Genomic DNA, 19,168 nt, shown 5'->3' on the forward strand with positions numbered 1-19,168 from the left:
AAGTTTGCTGCCAGACTTCGCTGAGGACACAATGATAATGTACAGTTGAAGTTGGAAGTTTACATACACCTTAGCCAAATACATTTAAACTCAGTTTTTCACAATTCCTGACATTTAATCCTAGTAAAAATTCCCTGTCTAAGGTCAGTTAGGATCACCACTTTATTTTAAGAATGTGAAATATCAGAATAATAGTAGAAAGAAAGATTTATTTCAGCTTTTATTTCATTCATCACATTCCCAGTGGGTCAGATGTTTACATACACTCAATTTGTAGTCGGTAGCATTGACTTTAAATTGTTTAACTTGGGTCAAACGTGTCGGGTAGCCTTCCACAAGCTTCCCACAATAAGTTGGGTGAATTTTGGCCCATTCCTCCTGACAGAGCTGGTGTAACTGAGTCAGGTTTGTAGGCCTTCTTGCTCGCACACGATTTTTCAGTTCTGCCCACACATTTTCTATGGGATTGAGGTCAGGGCTTTGTGATGGCCACTCCAATACCTTGACTTTGTTGTCCTTAAGCCATTTTGCCACAACTTTGGAAGTATGCTTGGGGTCATTGTCCATTTGGAAGACCCATTTGCAACCAAGCTTTAACTTTCTGACTGATGTCTTGAGATGTTGCTTCAATATATCCACATAATTTTCCACCTCATGATGCCATCTATTTTGTGAAGTGGACCAGTCCCTCCTGCAGCAAAGCACCCCCACAACATGATGCTGCCATTCCCGTGCTTCACGGTTGGGAAGGTGTTCCTCGACTTACAAGCCTCCCCCTTTTCCCTCCAAACATAACGATGGTCATTATGGCCAAACAGTTCTATTTTTGTTTCATCAGACCAGAGGACATTTCTCCAAAAAGTACGATCTTTGTCCTCATGTGCAGTTGCAAACCGTAGTCTGGCTTTTTTATGGCAGTTTTGGAGCAGTGGCTTCTTTCTTGCCGAGCGGCCTTTCAGTATATGTCGATATAGGACTTGTTTTACTGTGGATATAGATACTTTTGTACCTGTTTCCTCCAGCATCTTCACAAGGTCCTTTGCTGTTGTTCTGGGTGGGATTGATTTGCACTTTTTGCACCAAAGTACGTTCATCTCTAGGAGACAGAAAGCGTCTCCTTCCTGAGCGGTAATGACGGCTGCGTGGTCCCATGGTGTTTATACTTGCGTACTATTGTTTGTAGAGATGAATGTGGTACCTTCAGGCATTTGGAAATTGCTCCCAAGGATGAACCAGACTTGTGGAGGTCTACAATTTTTTTTCTGAGGTCTTGGCTGATTTCTTTTGATTTTCCCATGATGTCAAGCAAGGAGGCACTGAGTTTGAAGGTAGGCCTTGAAATACGTCCACAGGTACACCTCCAATTGACTCAAATGATGTCAATTTGCCTATCAGAAGCTTGTAAAGCCATGACATAATTTTCTGGAATTTTCCAAGCTGTTTAAAGGCAGAGTCAATTTAGTGTATGTAAACTTCTGACCCACTGGAATTGTGATACAGTGAAATATTCTGTCTGTAAACATTTGTTGGAAAAATTACTTGTCATGCACAAAGTAGATGTCCTAACCAACTTGCCAAAACTGTAGTTTGTTAACAAGACATTTGTGGAGTGGTTGATAAACGGGTTTTAATGACTCCAACCTAAGTGTATGTTAACTTCCGACTTCAACTGTATCTGTTACACTGTGATTCTGTAGCCGCTGATGTTGTGACTTCCTTCGGGCTGGTGTTTAGTCAACACTCAGTGCTGTAGAATTAATATATTCCAAGATGGCGTAGCAGTCAGATGTCTTTGTCCTCTTCTTGTCCCATGTATATATCTTTTTTCTTGCATATCTTTTTTATATTTTTCCTAAACCTCAACTTCAATATACTCTCCTGCAACCCGCCTCACCCAATGTGGTATGATCTGCTATTTTCTCAAGTATTTTTCTTTACTTTTGAACCAGAATCCCCCAACAGAGGCTAGCCAGCTAACTAGCTACTAGGTAGTAGTCAGCTAACCACTGCTAGCGGACATCAGCTAACCTCTAGCTTGGAAATCTCTCGCCAGTTTGTGCCAGTTTGAACACGATTCAAACCAGAGCATACCGGACTTATTTTCTCTCCATATCCCTGGATTCCTACTTCAAGCTCTGAACCTTTTCAACTGGATCATCGCAGCTAGCTAGCTGCAATCCGAGTTGCTACTCCTGGCTAACGTCTCTGTCTCAAGCACCAATTAGCCTTGAGCTTTCCCATGCTAGGCCCATCTCCCGGCTAGCTGAAGAGGTCCTTCAGCCACTCATTGGGCTACAATACCTATTTTGCCAATTGGCCTGGACCTCTTTCACTACACAAAGCCCTGCTAATCCTTCACGACTGGACTTCCGACGTAATCTGCCCGAGGGTTCTTTTTGCAACAAGCCCCTCCGTTGCAACGTCCCCTGAATGCCCATCTGCTAGCCTGCCAGCCACGGCCCGCTAGCTGTCAAGAGCATATCGGACTGTTAGCTGAATAGGTCCATCGGCCAATTTTCTTGGGCCACTATACCTATTTTGCCTATTGGACTGGGCACCTTTACTACACGGAACCCTACTAATCCATCACGGCGAGGCTCCGCATGAGGAGGCTACAACAGACCTCTTCCGTCGCGACGTACCTCTAAGGCCATTCTGCTAGCTTGCTAGCCCCGGCCCGCTGGCTGTCTAAATCGCCGTGTCTCCAGCCAGCTTAACTACTCACTGGACATCTATGATCAATCGGCTACGCATACTTCTCCCTAATGTCAATATGCCTTGTACATTGCTCTTCTGGTTAGTGATTATTGTCTTATTTCACTGTAGCGCCTCTAGCCCTGCTCAATATGCCTTAGCTAAACCTTCAGTTCCACCTCCCACACAAGCAGTGACATCACCTGGTTTAAATGATGTTTCTAGAGACAATATCTCTCTCATCGTCACTCTATGCCTAGGTTTACCTCCACTGTATTCACATCCTACCATACCTTTGTCTGTACATTATGCCTTGAATCTATTCTATCGCACCCAGAAACATGCTCCTTTTACTCTCTGTTCCGAATGTACTAGACGACCAGTTCTTATAGCCTTTAGCCGTACCCTTATCCTACTCTTCCTCTGGTGATGTAGAGGTTAATCCAAGCCCAGCAGTGCCTAGCTCCACTCCCATTCCCCAGGCGCTCCCATTTGTTGACTTCTGTAACTGTAAAAGCCTTGGTTTCATGCATGTTAACATTAGAAGCCTCCCCCCCAAGTTTGTTTTATTCACTGCCTTAGCACACTCTGCCAACCCGGATGTCCTAGCCGTGTCTGAATCCTGGCTTAGGAAGACCACCAAAACCCCTGAAATTTCCATCCCTAACTATAACATTTTCCGACAAGATAGAACGGCCAAAGGGGGCAGAGTGGCAATCTACTGCAGAGATAGCCTGTAGAGTTATGTCATACTATCCAGGTCTGTGCCCAAACAATTCAAGGTTCTACTTCTAAAAATCCACCTTTCCAGAAACAAGTCTCTCACTGTTTCCACTTGTTATAGACCACCTTCTGCCCCCAGCTGTGCCTTGGACACCAAATGTGAATTGATTGTCCCCCATCTATCTTCAGAGCTCGTGCTGCTAGATGACCTAAGCTGGAACATGCTTAACACCCCGGCCATCCTACAATCTAAGCTTGATGCCCTCAATCTCACACAAATTATCTATCAATGAACCTACCAAGGTACAACCCCAAATCCGTAAACACGGGCATAGATATCATCCTAACCAACTTGCCCTCCAAATACACCTCTGCTGTCTTCAACCAAGATCTCAGCGATCACTGCCTCATTGCCTGCACCCATAATGGGTCTGCGGTCAAACGACCACCCCTCATCACTGTCAAACGCTCCCTAAAACACTTCAGTGAGCAGGCCTGGCCCGGGTATCCTGGAAGGATTTTGACCTCATCCCGTTAGTAGAGGATGCCTGGTTATTCTTTAAAAGTGCGTTCCTCACCATCTTAAATAAGTATGCCCCATTATTATTATTTTTTAACCTGGAACAGATATAGCCCTTGGTTCACTCCAGACCTGACTGCCCTTGACAAGCACAAAAACATCCTGTGGTGTACTGCATTCGCATCAAATAGCCCCTGCGATATGCAACTTTTCAGGGAAGTTAGAAACCAATATACACAAGCAGTTAGGAAAGCTAAGGTTAGCTTTTTCAAACAGAAATTTGCATCCTGTAGCACAAACTCCAAAAAGTTATGGGACACTAAAGTCCATGGAGAATAAGAGCACCTCCTCCCAGCTGCCCACTGCACTGAAGGCTAGGAAACACTGTCACCACTGATAAATCCACGATAATTGAGAATTTCAATAAGCATTTTTCTACGGCTGGCCGTGCTTTCCACCTAGCTACTCCTATCCCGGTCAACTGCCTTGTACCCCCCACTGCAACTCGCCCAAGCCTCCCCATTTCTCCTTCACCCAAATCCAGATAGCTGATGTTCTGAAAGGGCTGCAAATTCTGGACCCCTACAAATCAGCCGGGCTAGACAATCTGGACCCTCTCTTTCTAAAATTATCTGCCGCAATTGTTGCAACCCCTATTACTAGCCTGTTCAATCTCTCTTTCGTATCGTCTGAGATCCCCAAAGATTGGAAAGCTGCCGCGGTCATCCTCCTCTTCAAAGGGGGAGACACTCTAGACCCAAACTGCTACAGACCTATATCTATCCTACCCTGCCTTTCTAAGGTCTTTGAAAGCCAAGTTAACAAACAGATCACCGACCATTTCGAATCCCACCGTACTTTCTCCGCTATGCAATCTGGCTTCTCGAGCTGGTCATGGATGCACCTCAGCCACGCTCAAGGTCCTAAACAATATCAAAACTGTCATCGATAAGACAATACTGTGCAGCCGTATTTATTGACCTGGCCAAGGCTTTTGACTCTGTCAATCACCACATTCTTATCGGCAGACTCCACAGCCTTGGTTTCTCAAATGACTGCCTCGCCTTGTTCACCAACTACTCAGACAGAGTTCAGTGTGTCAAATCGGAGGGCCTGTTGTCCGGACCTCTGGCAGTTTCTATGGGGGTGCCACAGGGTTAAATTCTCGGGCCAACTCTCTTCTCTGTATACATCAATGATGTCGCTCTTGCTGCTGGTGATTCTCTGATCCACCTCTACGCAGACGACACCGTTCTGTATACTTCTGGCCCTTCTTTGGACACTGTGCCAACTAACCTCCAGACGAGCTTCAATGCCATACAACTCTCCTTCCATGGCCTCCAACTGTTCTTAAATGCAAGTAAAACTAAATGCATGCTCTACAACCGACTCTACAACCGATCGCTGCCCGCACCTGCCTGCCCGTCCAGCATCACTACTCTGGACGGTTCTGACCTAGAATATGTGGACATCTACAAATACCTAGGTGTTGGTTAGACTGTAAACTCTCCTTCCAGACGCACATTAAGCATCTCCAATCCAAAATTAAATCTAGAATCGGCTTCCTATTTCGCAACAAAGCATCCTTCACTCATGCTTTCAAACATACCCTCGTAGAACTGACTATCCGACCGATCCTCGACTTCGGCGTTGTCGTTTACAAAAATTTCACTGGTCATCCCCAAAGCCACTTCCCCTTTGGCCGCCTTTCCTTCCAGTTCTCTGCTGCCAATGACTGGATCGAACTGCAAAAGTCGCTGAAGCTGGAGTCTCTTATCTCCCTCACTAACTTCAAGCACCAGCTGTGAGAGCAGCTCACAGATCATTGAACCTGTACATAGCCCATCTGTAAATAGTCAATCCAACTACCTCATCCCCATACTGTATTTATTTTGCTCCTTTGCACCCCAGTATCTTTACTTGCACATTCATCTTCTGCACATCTACCACTCCAGTGTTTAATTGCTATATCGTAATTACCTCACCACTATGGCCTATTTTATTGCCTTACCTCCCTTACTTCATTTGCACACACTGTATATATACTTCTTTTTTTCCTACTGTATTATTGACTGTATGTTTATTCCATGAGTAACTCTGTTGTTTGTGTCGAACTGCTCATTTGTAAATGAGAACTTGTTCTCAACTAGCCTACCTGGTTAAATAAAGGTAAAATAAAAAATATAAGCGCCTTCTAAGAGAAATTCGTTAGACACTTCTCTTGGCTTCTTTTCTGGAGATGTTCTCCTTGAATTCTTGTAATAAACTGAAAGGATTTAGATTAATATGATTGACTGCTCTCTGTTTTGTTCACCTGGAAAATCCCCTTTACAACCATGAACCTTTTTGATAACACAAACTTAAATTATGAACTGCATACTTTATGGACTCCATTATCATTGCTAACCATATTGGCACATTTGTCCTTTCTAGCATGGGAATCTAGTGACTATAATGCACAGGAGGTTGGTGGGACCTTTAATTTGGGAGAACGGACTTGTGGTAATGGCTGGAGCTGAATCAGTGGAATGCTATCACACATGGTTTTCAGGTGTTTGATGCCATTCCATTTGCTCCATTCCGGACATTATTGTGAGCTCTTTGCCTCTCAGCAGCCTCCTGTGCTATCATGTATGTTTCCAACCACAGGGAGTGCTGCCCAGGGGTAAGATGCCCAACTCCCTGCGGGAGAGGAACGCCCAGGTCAACAAGCTGGTTCAGGAGGCTGTGTCCTCTCTCCCCCACRCCTCCCTCCTCAAYGTGGACCCCGGCTTKGTGCACTCGGACGGCAGCATCTCCCACCAGGACCTGTATGACTACCTCCACCTCACCCCGCAGGGCTACCAGGCTGTGTGCCAGCCGCTACACGCCCACCTCAAGGGCCTGCTGGAGAAACAGGCTGAAAACTGAAGGCCAAAGACCAACTGATGGAGAACTGATGGCCAATGACCAAATGACTCACTACATCAGAGGTAAAAACACTGGTCCTGGAGAGCCACAAGAGTACAGGCTTTTAGCACATTCACTACTTTAATAAGAACACTTAGTATTTTAGTACAGCCTTTTGTTCCATCCCATGATTCAAATAATATCTAGTCCTTGATTAGTTGAATGTTTTGAATGCTGGGCTGGAAGAAAAGCCTTCTCTTGAAAGGCTTTCCAGAACCAGGGTTGGTAACCACTGCACAACTCTATTCTATGGGACGATACTGTAACTTACCACCAAAATGGCTGAGTAGAAGACCACTAAGCACTAATAGGATCAAACATATGTGTTGCTAATCAGATTTAACCGCTTATCACCAACTGAGATTTGATTGAGCTGATTTGAGAGATTATCCTCCTCTTTAGTTTCATACTGTATGGTGGATATGATGAATAATATGCCAGGATCTCTCTCCTCTGGCTGATAGATACATTATAAGAGCTTCCCCACAAAGGTTAGGAGAATCTGAAAAGCTACCATACTAAAGGTTTGTTTTGTTTCCTCTGTTAAAATACCCACATTTCCTGTCTTTTTCTCTTAACTTTGAAAACATATACAGTCCTATTGATCTGATTGGTTACTAATAGTATCATTTAAAATCCCTTTAATGGTGTCATATGTGTTTAGACACAGAGACCATTTATGTTGACGATGCAACAAGGYGTCACTTGGCCAGTTGGCTCCACTGTTAAAGCTTTACTTGTTTCCGGTATCTGTTTACAACCATAACTTTTTGTTTCTTGTGAAGATTTACCCTCAATATGTCTTATTTTGGCTGTACAAATATGGAGAATGAAAGGGAAGGATATGGTGTTTTTGGAGTGAACGATGAGGGCATTTCAAAGTAGCGCTGAGACTGGTGGGTATTTGGCTTGGATATGATACTATAGTCRGTGTGTATGGATGTGTTGTAGCTAGCTTATACTCTTTATTCAAAGGCAGTCACCCCACGAGACCCAAGACTCCCTGTAAAAGGCTGCTTTGACTGTTTGTATATACTGCCTGTGTAGTCCTACCTGCCTCTGTATTTTGAATGTTGATTGTGGAATATGTGATGTCAAAATGCAATGCATTAAAACCAATGAAGGCTTACACTATGGACATTGCTTCTTTGTTTGCAGCTTTCAACCACTGAAGTGTGTCTGCACGATGGTTCTGCAAAGAAAAGTTTTTAAACCAAAATAATAACATAATTGACCTTCAGCTGTAGCTTGTCAAAACGTTGTGTGTGTTTGATTTGTTAATGTACTCAAACTAATGGGTGMGGTGAGAGTTGTTAGGTTCTTATTTTTCAGWAAATAACCCACGGACACTAGAGAAGCTTTGACCAAGTTTAATTCTTCCCAAAGGTTCTGGTCAGCTGTAATCAGACAGCAAAACATTTCTCTCCATCACAGTTATATACATCCTACTTAAGACACTTCCTCTCTCCATTCCTTATAGTTTTAGCCCAACAGGAAGAAGGTAACCAGATACTAAACCCTGATTACTCCCTTAAGGGGAACTGACCTCACCTCCTGACCTCAACCCCTCCTTCACCTAATCCACAGATATCTATCTGTCTTCCCTATATCAACACGTCGCTCTCCTCTCCATCAAACACATTCCAAAGCCTTCTGGCTTTCTACAGACTCTTTCTATTTAAGGCTTCTTCTCTATCATTTAATATCTCAATGTTCAAAGGTTAGCCGATTCTAACAGAGTACACAATAATGGTGAGATTTATTGAATTGGGATGACCAAACAGTTTTATACCTGCGTGTGATGTTCTGAGCACATCCAAGATACCACACCTTGAGTTATGTCTGAGCAGAGAACCACGAGAGCCGTCTAGTGACACACAGTACTGTGATGAGACATTGGACCCACTCCTTTGTATGGTTAGTTGGCAGTGTCAGTTGTCAAGAAGTATTTATTTACCAGCTCCACCATATAGCTTCTAACATGCTCAAGAGACCAAGTGTAAATATCTGTTTTTAAGTTGGTCTTCAGAGAATCAGAGATATCATCGACATGGGGGTGAATGATCCAGCCAATCCAGCGTAGCGGTGTGGAGCCCAATACCGTGACTGATTAATGGAATCCAGCAAGCACCAAACCATTATGCCGTGAAAGAATGTTCATGTCCTGTGATAGTCAATGTGAGATTTGACWAGGTGCAAACAGAACTTCTCTAACCCTTTCACACAAACTGTCATTTTAGTTTGGCCTAATCGCTTGAAAGATGATCTGGGCAGCATATTGACCTATCAGATCAATGATGCTTTAATTTCCTCATTGTTTTGCTAGAGGAACATTTGATCATTGTCTTCATGTTTGCCAAGGAAACACAATCACAGTGTCTGGCTGACAGTTTCAAGCTGCCTTCAAGTCAGGTGAACATTCTATTTAATGAATGTTATTTGCTAGTTTGCTCTCAAAGAAGGTATATTTATTGAACATAAGCCATGAAGGCAGAAGAGTGTTTTGTCATAGTGTCTATCACAGGTCAGTATCATAAGGGGCCCTCATCCACCTGTCAGGCTGACTTCACTCATCAGTAGCACTATGAGGTGTTGTTTTGGCCAACGTCCACTCTTTCCAAAACTCTTGGCGTATATAACAAGGCAGGTGTTGGTTTAGGTAGGGGCACGCGCTTCACACAACATGGCCCTTTCATCTCAGACTGAGACACACGTCTATATAAAGGGCTGAAGTAACTGCAGAGGTTAGTTGTTCATTCAGTTGTAGCGGCAGAGGTTTTATTGCACATTCACAAGGATTTTGTGGCCATAGGAATGGGAATAAAGATACTTTTGCTGTTCTGTGTATTGGCATTCACCGGTCAAGGACAAGGTAAAGTATGGAATATTCTGTGTGATTTACTGTTGCATGTACAGTGAGCTATAGCAGGTTACACTTATTACAGATGCTACTGATGTGCATTATTTGAGGTGTCTGTGAAAGAACTACATTTAGCTCTTAACTTCTCTAGGGTATGTGGGACGGTAGCGTCCCACCTCGTCAACAGCCAGTGAAACTGCAGGGCGCCAAATTCAAAACAACAGAAATCCCATAATTTAAATTCCTCAAACATACAAGTATTTTACACCATTTTAAAGATACACTTGTTGTAAATCCAGCCAAAGTGTCCGATTTCAAAAAGGTTTTACGACAAAAGCACACCAAACGATTATGTTAGGTATGAGCCAAGTCACAGAAAAAGACAGCCATATTTCCAGCCAAAGAGAGGAGTAACAAAAAGCAGAAATAGAGAKAAATTTAATCACTAACCTTTGATCTTCATCAGATGACACTCATAGGACTTCATTGTACACAATACATGTATGTTTTGTTCGGTAAAGTTCATATTTATATCCAAAAATCTGAGTTTAGGCGGGACGCTACTGTCTCACTTGGCAAAATGCAGAGCACCAAATTAAAATTAAAATTAAAGCTACACTGGTTGTGAATCCAGCCAACATGTCAGAATTCAAATAGGCTTTTCGGCGAAAGCAAACGATGCTATTATCTGAGGATAGCACAATAGTAAACAAAGACAGAGAAGCATATTTCAACCATGCAGGCGCGACACAAAACGCAGAAATAAAAATATAATTCATGCCTTACCTTTGACGAGCTTCTGTTGTTGGCACTCCAATTTGTCCCATAAACATCACAAATGGTCCTTTTGTTCGATTAATTCCGTCGATATATATCCAAAATGTCCATTTATTTGGCGCTTTTGATCCAGAAAAACACAGGTTCCAACTTGCTCAAACGTGACAAAATATCTCAAAGGTTACCTGTAAACTTTGCCAAAAAATGTCAAACTACTTTTGTAATACAACTTTAGGTATTTTTTAATGTTAATAATCGATTAAATTGAAGACGGGATGATCTGTGTTCAATACAGGATTAAAACCAACTGTATCTAGCTTTCTGGTCACGCGCTTCTATCTAACAGGACACTTCAAGTGACTCTCGTTCAAGATGGCCGTACTTCTTCATTACACAAAGGAATAACCTCAACCAATTTCTCAAGACTGTTGACATCCAGTGGAAGCGGTAGGAACTGCAAGCAGGTCCCTTAGAAATCTGGTTTCCCAATGAAACTCATTGAAAAGAGAGTAACCTCAAAAACAAAAGAATCTGAATGGTTTGTCCTCGGGGTTTCGCCTGCTAAATAAGTTATGTTATACTCACAGACATAATTCAAACAGTTTTAGAAACTTCAGAGTGCTTTCTATCCAAATCTACTAATAATATGCATATCTTATCTTCTGGGGATGAGTAGCTGGCAGTTTAATTTGGGCATGCTTTTCATCCAAAATTCAGAATGCTGCCCCCTACCCTAGAGAAGTTAACTCATAGGGAGTCTTATAGACAAATTGACATGTGAATTTGATTGTTTCCTTCTGATGTTTTGAGTGTTTCATGAAGCGCTGCAGACAGATATAGCCATCTCATAGTAGTTGCATACAGACATCCATCATACAGAAATATCCATCATACAGACATATCCATCGTAGCTTCCGAGAACAATATCGACGAATACACCGAGACGGTAACTGAGGAAGTGTATAGGAGATGTTGTATCCACTGTGTATCCACTATTAAATCCTACCCTAACCAGAAACGTTGTATAGATGGCAGCATTCTATGCAAAACTGAAAGTGCCAACCATCGCATTTAACCATGGCAAGGTGACTGGGAATATGGCAGAATACAAACAGAGTAGTCATTCCTCTTCAAGGCAATCAAACAGGCGAAACGTCAGTATAGAGACAAAATGGAGTCGCAATTCTACGGCTCAGACACGAGACGTATGTGGCAGAGTCTACAGACAATCACGGACTACAAAAGGAAAAACATCCACGTCGCGGACACCGACGTCTTGCTTCCAGACAAGCTAAACACCTTCTTTGTCCTCTTTGATGATAATACAGTGCCACTGACGTGACCCGCTACCAAGGACTGTGGGCTCTCCTCTGGCCGACGTAAGACATTTAAACGTGTTAACCCTCTCAAGGCTGCTGGCCCAGACGGCATTCCTAGCAGCGTCCTCAGAGCATGCGCAGACCAGCTGGCATATTCAATCAGCTGGCAAATATTCAACCTCTCCCTATCCCAGTCTGCTATCCCCACATGCTTCAAGATGGCCACCTTTTCTGATTTTCTTGTCCCAAAGAAGGGTCAAAGCAGTCACTCTGAACTAAATTGACTCAATTGCCTTGTTGGTCCGCCCGTAGCATTCACTTCAGTCATTATAAGTGCTTTGCGAGACTAGTCAAGGACATATACACCTCCACCTTACCTGTCACCCTAACCGACCACTTCAATTTGCTTACCGCCCAATAGGTCCACAGACGATGCAATCGCCATCACACCTGCCCTATCCCATCTGGACAAGAGGATTACCTATGTAAGAAATGCTGTTCACTGACTAAAGCTCAAGCATTCAACATCATAGTACCCTCCAAGGCTCATCATTAAGCTCGAGGCCCTGCGTCTGAACCCTCCCTGTGCAAATGGGTACTGGCCTTCCTAACGAGCCCGCTCCCAGGTGGTGAAGGTAGGAAACGAGCACCTTCACTGATCCTCAACACTGGGCCCAGCAAGGGTGCATGCCCAGACCCCTCCTGTAGTCCCTATTCACCGCATGACTGCGTGGCCAATTACGCTTCCAACCTCAATCATCAGTTACAGACGACACACAGTAGTAGACTTGATTACCAACAACTGACAAGAACAGCCTACAGTGAAGGGGTTGAGGGCGCTGGGAGTGGTGGTGCCAGGAAAACTACCTGCCCTCGCAGGACACCTACAGCGACCTGTCAGGAAGGCCAAAAAAGATAATCAAGGACAACAACCACCGAGCCACTGCCTGTTCACACTCCGCTATCATCCAGAAGGCGAGGGTCAGTACAGGTGCATCAAAGCTGGGACCAAAAGACTGGAAAACAGCTTCTATCTCAAGGCCATCAGACTGTTAAACAGCCATCACTAGCACAGAGAGGCTGCTGGTATATATACAGACTTCAAATCACTGGCTACTTTAATATAAATGGAACACTAGTCACTTTAATAGTTAACAATCTTGCATTACTTATCTCATATTATATACTGTATTCTATACTATGCTATCTGGTATCTTGGTCTATTTGCCGTGTTGAACATTGCTCGTCCATATTATTTTATATATTCTTAATTCATCCCTTTACTTAGATTTGTGTGTATTGGGTATGTTGTGAAATCTGATTTGATTACATACAGTTGAAGTCGGAAGTTTACATACACTTAGGTTGGAGTCATTAAAACTCATTTTTCAACCACTCCACAAATTCTCTTGTTACACTATAGTTTTGGCAAGTCGGTTAGGACATCTGTCTTGTGCATGACACAAGTCATTTTTTCCAACAATTGTTTACAGACAGATTTTTTCACTTATAAATTCACTGTATCATAATTCCAGTGTGCCAGAAGTTTACATACACTAAATTGACTGTGCCTTTAAACATTTTGGAAAATTCCAGAAAATGATATCAATGGCTTTAGAAGCTTCTGCTAATTGACATTATTTGAGTCAATTGGAGGTGTACCTGTGGATGTATTTCAAGGCCTACCTTCAAACTCAGTGCCTCTTTGCTTGACATCATGGAAAATCAAAAGAAATCAGCAAATCTCAGATTTTTTTTGTTTACGTCCACAAGTCTGGTTCATCTTTGGGACACAATTTCCAAACGCATGAAGGTACCACGTTCATCTGTACAAACAATAGTATGCAAGTATAAACACCATGGGACCATGCAGCCGTCATACCGCTCAGGAAGGAGACACGTTCTGTCTCCTAGAGATGAACGTACTTTGGGGCGAAAAGTGCAAATCAATCCCAGAACAACAGCAAAGGACCTTGTGAAGATGCGGAGGAAACAGGTACAAAAGTATCTATATCCACAGTAAAACGAGTCCTATATCGACATATCCTGAAAGGCCGCTCAGCAAGGTAGAAGCTTGGAAGGCTCCAATCCACCATGCTCCAAAACCCCATAAAAAAGCCAGACTATGGTTTGCAACTGCACATGAGGGCAAAGATCGTACTTTTTGGAGAAATGTCCTCTGGTCTGATGACACAAAAACAGAACTGTTTGGCCATAATGACCATCGTTATGTTTGGAGGAAAACGGGAGGCTTGCAAGCCGAAGAACACCATCCCAACTGTGAAGGACGGGGTGGTAGCAACGTGTTGTGGGGTGCTTTGCTGCAGGAGGGCTGGTGCACTTCACAAAATAGATGGCATCATGAGAAGGAAAATTATGTGGATATATTGAAGCAACATCTCAAGACATCAGTCAGGAAGTTAAAGCTTGGTCGCATATGGGTCTTCCAAGTGGACAATGACCCCAAGAACAAGATCCTTCCAAAGTTGTGGCAAAATGGCTTAAGGACAACAAAGTCAAGGTATTGGAGTGGCCATCACAAAGCCCTGACSTCAATCCTATAGAAAATTTGTGGGCAGAACTGAAAAAGCGTGTACGAGCAAGGAGGCCTACAAACCTGACTTAGTTACACCAGCTCTGTCAGGAGGAATGGGCCAAAATTCACACAACTTATTGTGGGAAGSTTGTGGAAGGCTACMYRAAAYGTTTGACMCAAGTTAAACAATTTAAAGGCAATGCAACCCAAATACTAATTGAGTGTATGTAAACTTCTGACCCACTGGGAATGTGATGAAAGAAAGAAATGCTGAAATAAATCATTCTCTACTATTATTCTGACATGTCACATTCTTAAAATAAAGTGGTGTTCTAACTGACATAAGACAGGTCATTTTTACTAGGATTAGATGTCAGGAATTGTTAAAAACTGAGTTTAAATGTATTTGACTGAGGTGTATGGAAACTTCCAACTTCAACTGTACATATCCATCATACAGACTCATCAATCATTGAAAAATATCCATCATACTTACTGTACATATCCATTCTGATCAACCTCTCTCACTCATCCTCTCTACCAAGGGATTCTTGAAACTGATGTACAACATTCAGGTGTCAGTCAAGCTACAGGTACAGTGTAGTACMCAGGGAGAGTTGGAGACCAGATCAACCCCCCCAGACACCATGACAGACTGTGTGACTGTAAGGGTGAGTGATTAGGAAGTCATTGCTATTTGTCCATTATGTATATTTTAAGGGTATACAGTAGTTTGTGTTGTTTAGTTTTTTTTACAATCCTAGCCTGCTTGTCAGTCTGTTTCTTACAAACCATGATAGTAATGTTTTTGAATGGCAATTAGTTGGCAGAAACTGAATGGTACTCAGGCTAATACAGCAGTTTACTTTGTGTCACTCAGGGWGGAGGAGAGAGGGTTTGAGTGGAGGCTGCCTCTGCCAGGAGTCTGCCAAATCCTACCGCAAGCCCAGGAAGGCCTGTGAGTTTCTGTAACACTAACAGCAGTACATTCAAGAGTTTCTACAACACTTGTTACCATGGACTCTCCCAAAGTCACCAATCTGTGTATCTCTCTCCCATCCCATCCTCTCTGACCTACGCACAATCCAGTTGTGGCAATGTGCCTAAGAAAAGGATTTAAGAATCAGTGGAAATGCCAGAAGCTCATGGAAAGAGTACAGAAGTCAAAGGGTGACCAAGGCAAAAACTTCATGAGTATTCCAATTTAAAGAGTTGACCTTTAATAACTACTTTATAAACCTTGTAACAATGTTTTGTAATCTCATATTGCTCGCTCAGGAACCATGACTAGTTTTTTTTTTATAAAAATGTATTATATAATTATACTCCTTTGAAATACATGTTTTTATAACAAGTTTCACTATGTGTGTGAATTGAATTCCAATGTATTATTTTATAATTTTATCATTAGATTTCATATTTCCTTTTGCGTTTTTTGTGCCACCCTAAATAGCTCTGTTGCTACTTCATTAAATTCACATTGCTTCACAGCGATTTTGCCGATAAAGAAATCACCCAAGATTGCACCATTCAGTAGGACATGGGTGAAAAGACTAAACTTAATTTAAGACAATAATTAATGAAGAGGAAGTATAAACATAAGACAAGAGCACAAGCCTTAGTCTCCTCCGAGGATTTACAAGCTTATATATTAAATGTGAAAAACAAGCCATGTTTTACATGAACACCAGTTAAATGTATTATTGTTTTGAAACGTTTTACCTTTAAGGTATTTATAAGGTAATAAACCTGAATTTGTACTTGAACTACAGAGTTTACATACATGATCAAACGCAGAACACAGAAAGGGACTCAGTGAATGGACACCAGGGCAACAGTCAGTCACAAGGGCAGTGAATATCTAAGAACATTTAATTAGAAACAGAAATAGGCAGCACAACTGAGCAGTGGATGTTTGCCCCTTCAATTACCTTGTTGAAGACCAGTTTTTAAAAAGAATATCAGTTTATAGAGATGATTGACATAAAAACACACTGTCGAGGTGGGTTCTATTCTAAGGGGATAGACCCCTCCCATCTGATCTCTTGTTGACTCTCTCCTCACAATGTAAAAGCATTGGGAAGGAGCTGAGCATACTAAACCCAGCCCTATAGTGGCAAGATGGGGCAATTACAATATTGACAATACCACTTATTTCTATCCAGTCCTTTTTCAGATCATCGAGGGGAGTCAGTGAGGGTAGAGGGAAGGGAGTGATTGGCTCCCAGCCAGCAGACGTGCAGTGTGGTAGTCTCAGTGGTTGATCAGAGGCAGAGAGAGAGCTACAAGGCCCATCAACATCAGACCAACTCTGGACTGGAATGGAGGGACAGGTGAGTGGCCTGAAAGAGAAAGAAGATTGGGAGAGAAGGGGGACAAAGAGGTTGGGAGAGGAGGGGGACAAAGATAATGGGAGAGGAGGGGACAAAGATAATCGGAGAAGAGGGGGATATGTAAACTTCCAAATTCAATTGTATATATCTTCTCGATTCCTGTCTGTACCCACCAGTTCAGAAAATGTCTGTATTGCATTTCCATGATGTATGAAAATGATCCCTGCACAAACACGTACGCAAACTAGAACCAAATTAAATTCTACGTAATAAAAACAACTTTGTGACATTTAATTATAAGAACCCACCCACTTACCGGTGACATCCAGACTAATGGTCTTGGACATTGAGATGTTAGTTAGAGAGTTCTTGGCCACACAGGTGTATATCCCTGCATTTTTCAAGGAGACGCCTACAGCCATCAAAGGACCAGTCGCGGGCAATGATTGGTTGTTGTATTTCCATCGGTACTCGCTGGTTGGCCGGGAGTCGGCTGAGCACTTCAGATTGACAGGGATTACTGAGCCAATCACCACTAAGCCTGGGCCAGAGACGTTCACACTCAGAGGGCCATCTACAGAGAGAGGTTCCTCCATGCTCTGGACACTACGCTGACAGACACAGCAAACCTTCTTGCCACAGCTCGCATTGATGTGCCATCCTGGATGAGCTGCACTACCTGAGCCACTTGTGTGGGTTGTAGACTCCGTCTCATGCTACCACTAGAGTGAAAGCACCGGCAGCATTCAAAAGTGACCAAAACATCAGCCAGGAAGCATAGGAACTGAGAAGTGGTCTGTGGTCACCACCTGCAGAACCACTCCTTTATTGGGGTGTCTGATAATTGCCTATAATTTCCACCTGTTGTCTATTCCATTTGCACAACAGCATGTGAAATTTATTGTCAATCAGTGTTGCTTCCTAAGTGGACAGTTTGATTTCACAGAAGTGTGATTGACTTGGAGTTACATTGTGTTGTTTAAGTGTTCCCTTTATTTTTTTGAGCAGTGTATATAAAACAAATGGTTGTATGATCTGATGGATTGTAAATTACTGTTTATTAGGGCTTTATTACAGACAGAAATACTCCTCAGTTTCAATAGCTTTCAAAGTGGCTAGTCTCAGACAATCCGCAGGTGAACAAGCTGGATGTGAAGGTCCTGGACTGGCATGGTTACATTTGTTCTGTGATTGTGAGGCCAGTTGGATGTACTGAAAAATTCTCTAAAATGGCTTATGGTAGGGAAATTAATATTAAATTATCTGGCAACAGCTCCGGTGGACATTCCTGCAGTCAGCATGACAATTGCACGCTCCCTCAAACATGACACATTTGTGGCATTGTGTTTGTGACAAAACTGCACATTTTAGAGTGGCCTTTATTGTCCGGCACAAGGTGCAACTGTGAATGATCATTCTGTTTAATCAGCTTCTTGATATGCCACACCTGTCAGGTGGTGGATTATCTTGGCAATAAAGAACTGCTCACTAACAGGAATGTATGGTAGGGATGGTAGGTTGGCGCCCCCCCTTGGGTTGTGCCGTGGCGAGATCTTTGTGGGCTATACTCGGCCTTGTCTCAGGATGGTAAGTTGGTGGTTGAAGATATCCCTCTAGTGGTGTGGGGGCTGTGCTTTGGCAAAGTGGGTGGGGTTATATCCTTCCTGTTTGGCCATGTCTGGGGGTATCATCGGATGGGCCACAGTGTCTCCTGACCCCTCCTGTCTCAGCCTCCAGTATTTATGCTGCAGTAGTTTATGTGTCGGCGGGCTAGGGTTGGTTTGTTATATCTGGAGTACTTCTCCTGTCTTATCCAGTGTCCTGTGTGAATTTAAGTATGCCTCTCTCTAATTCTCTCTTACTCTCTTCTTTCTCTCTCTGGAGCACCTGAGCCCTAGGACCATGCCTCAGGACTACCTGGCATGATGACTCCTTGCTGTCACCAGTCCACCTGGCCGTGCTGCTGCTCCAGTTTCAACTGTTCTGCCTGGGCTATGGAACCTGACCTGTTCACCGGACGTGCTACCTGTCCCAGACCTGCTGTTTTTTCAACTCTCTAGAGACAGCAGGAGCGGTAGAGATACTCTGAATGATCAGCTTTGAAAAGCCAACTGACATTTCTCCTGAGGTGCTGACTTGCTGCACCCTCGACAACTACTATGATTATTATTATTTGACCATGCTGGTCATTTATGAACATTTGAATATCTTGGCCATGTTGTGTTATAATCTCCACCGCGCACAGCCAGAAGAGGACTGGCCACCCCTCATAGTCTGGTTCCTCTCAGGTTTCTTCCTAGTTTCGCCCTTCTAGGGAGTTTTTCCTAGCCACCGTGCTTCTACACCTGCATTGCTTGCTGATTGGGGTTTTAGACTGGGTTTCTGTACAGCACTTTGAGATATCAGCTGATGTAAGAAGGGCTATATAAATGAATTAGATTTTTGATGTAAACAAAT

At 43.0% G+C, this 19,168-nt stretch overlaps 2 protein-coding genes and 2 long non-coding RNA genes across 5 annotated transcripts in view; 3 read left to right on the forward strand and 1 right to left on the reverse strand.

The window, feature by feature from the left end:
* The first annotated feature begins 5,517 nt into the window (after nucleotides 1–5,517).
* Nucleotides 5,518–8,015, forward strand: LOC112080472 (platelet-activating factor acetylhydrolase IB subunit alpha1-like). Its single transcript, XM_070442593.1, has one exon. It carries the CDS (start codon nucleotides 6,608–6,610, stop codon nucleotides 6,845–6,847), a length of 240 nt encoding a protein of 79 aa, XP_070298694.1. The 5' UTR covers nucleotides 5,518–6,607; the 3' UTR covers nucleotides 6,848–8,015.
* Nucleotides 8,016–14,964: 6,949 nt separating this feature from the next.
* LOC139027433 (uncharacterized) lies at nucleotides 14,965–15,717 on the forward strand. The gene is made up of 3 exons (XR_011479514.1): nucleotides 14,965–15,049; nucleotides 15,259–15,336; nucleotides 15,468–15,717. It is a non-coding gene; the product is annotated as an uncharacterized lncRNA (long non-coding RNA).
* A 76-nt stretch (nucleotides 15,718–15,793) lies between these two features.
* The window catches only part of LOC139027432 (uncharacterized), an 84,619-nt gene continuing 81,244 nt past the window's right edge, over nucleotides 15,794–19,168 (forward strand). The window contains exon 1 of the long non-coding RNA XR_011479513.1: nucleotides 15,794–16,118. This is a non-coding gene — a long non-coding RNA (uncharacterized lncRNA). The remainder of the gene's footprint in view (nucleotides 16,119–19,168) is intronic.
* LOC112080471 (cell adhesion molecule CEACAM5-like) overlaps nucleotides 16,233–19,168 on the reverse strand; it is a 12,440-nt gene continuing 9,504 nt past the window's right edge. For both annotated transcript variants that reach the window (XM_070442600.1, XM_070442599.1), the window contains exons 6-7: nucleotides 17,028–17,285; nucleotides 16,233–16,720 (exon numbers count right to left, since the gene is read on the reverse strand). The gene's annotated coding sequence lies outside the window, so the exon portion shown is untranslated. The remainder of the gene's footprint in view (nucleotides 16,721–17,027; nucleotides 17,286–19,168) is intronic.

The sequence above is a fragment of the Salvelinus sp. IW2-2015 genome, unplaced genomic scaffold (genome assembly GCF_002910315.2).
Source record: "Salvelinus sp. IW2-2015 unplaced genomic scaffold, ASM291031v2 Un_scaffold16327, whole genome shotgun sequence".
Lineage (NCBI taxonomy): Eukaryota > Metazoa > Chordata > Actinopteri > Salmoniformes > Salmonidae > Salvelinus > Salvelinus sp. IW2-2015.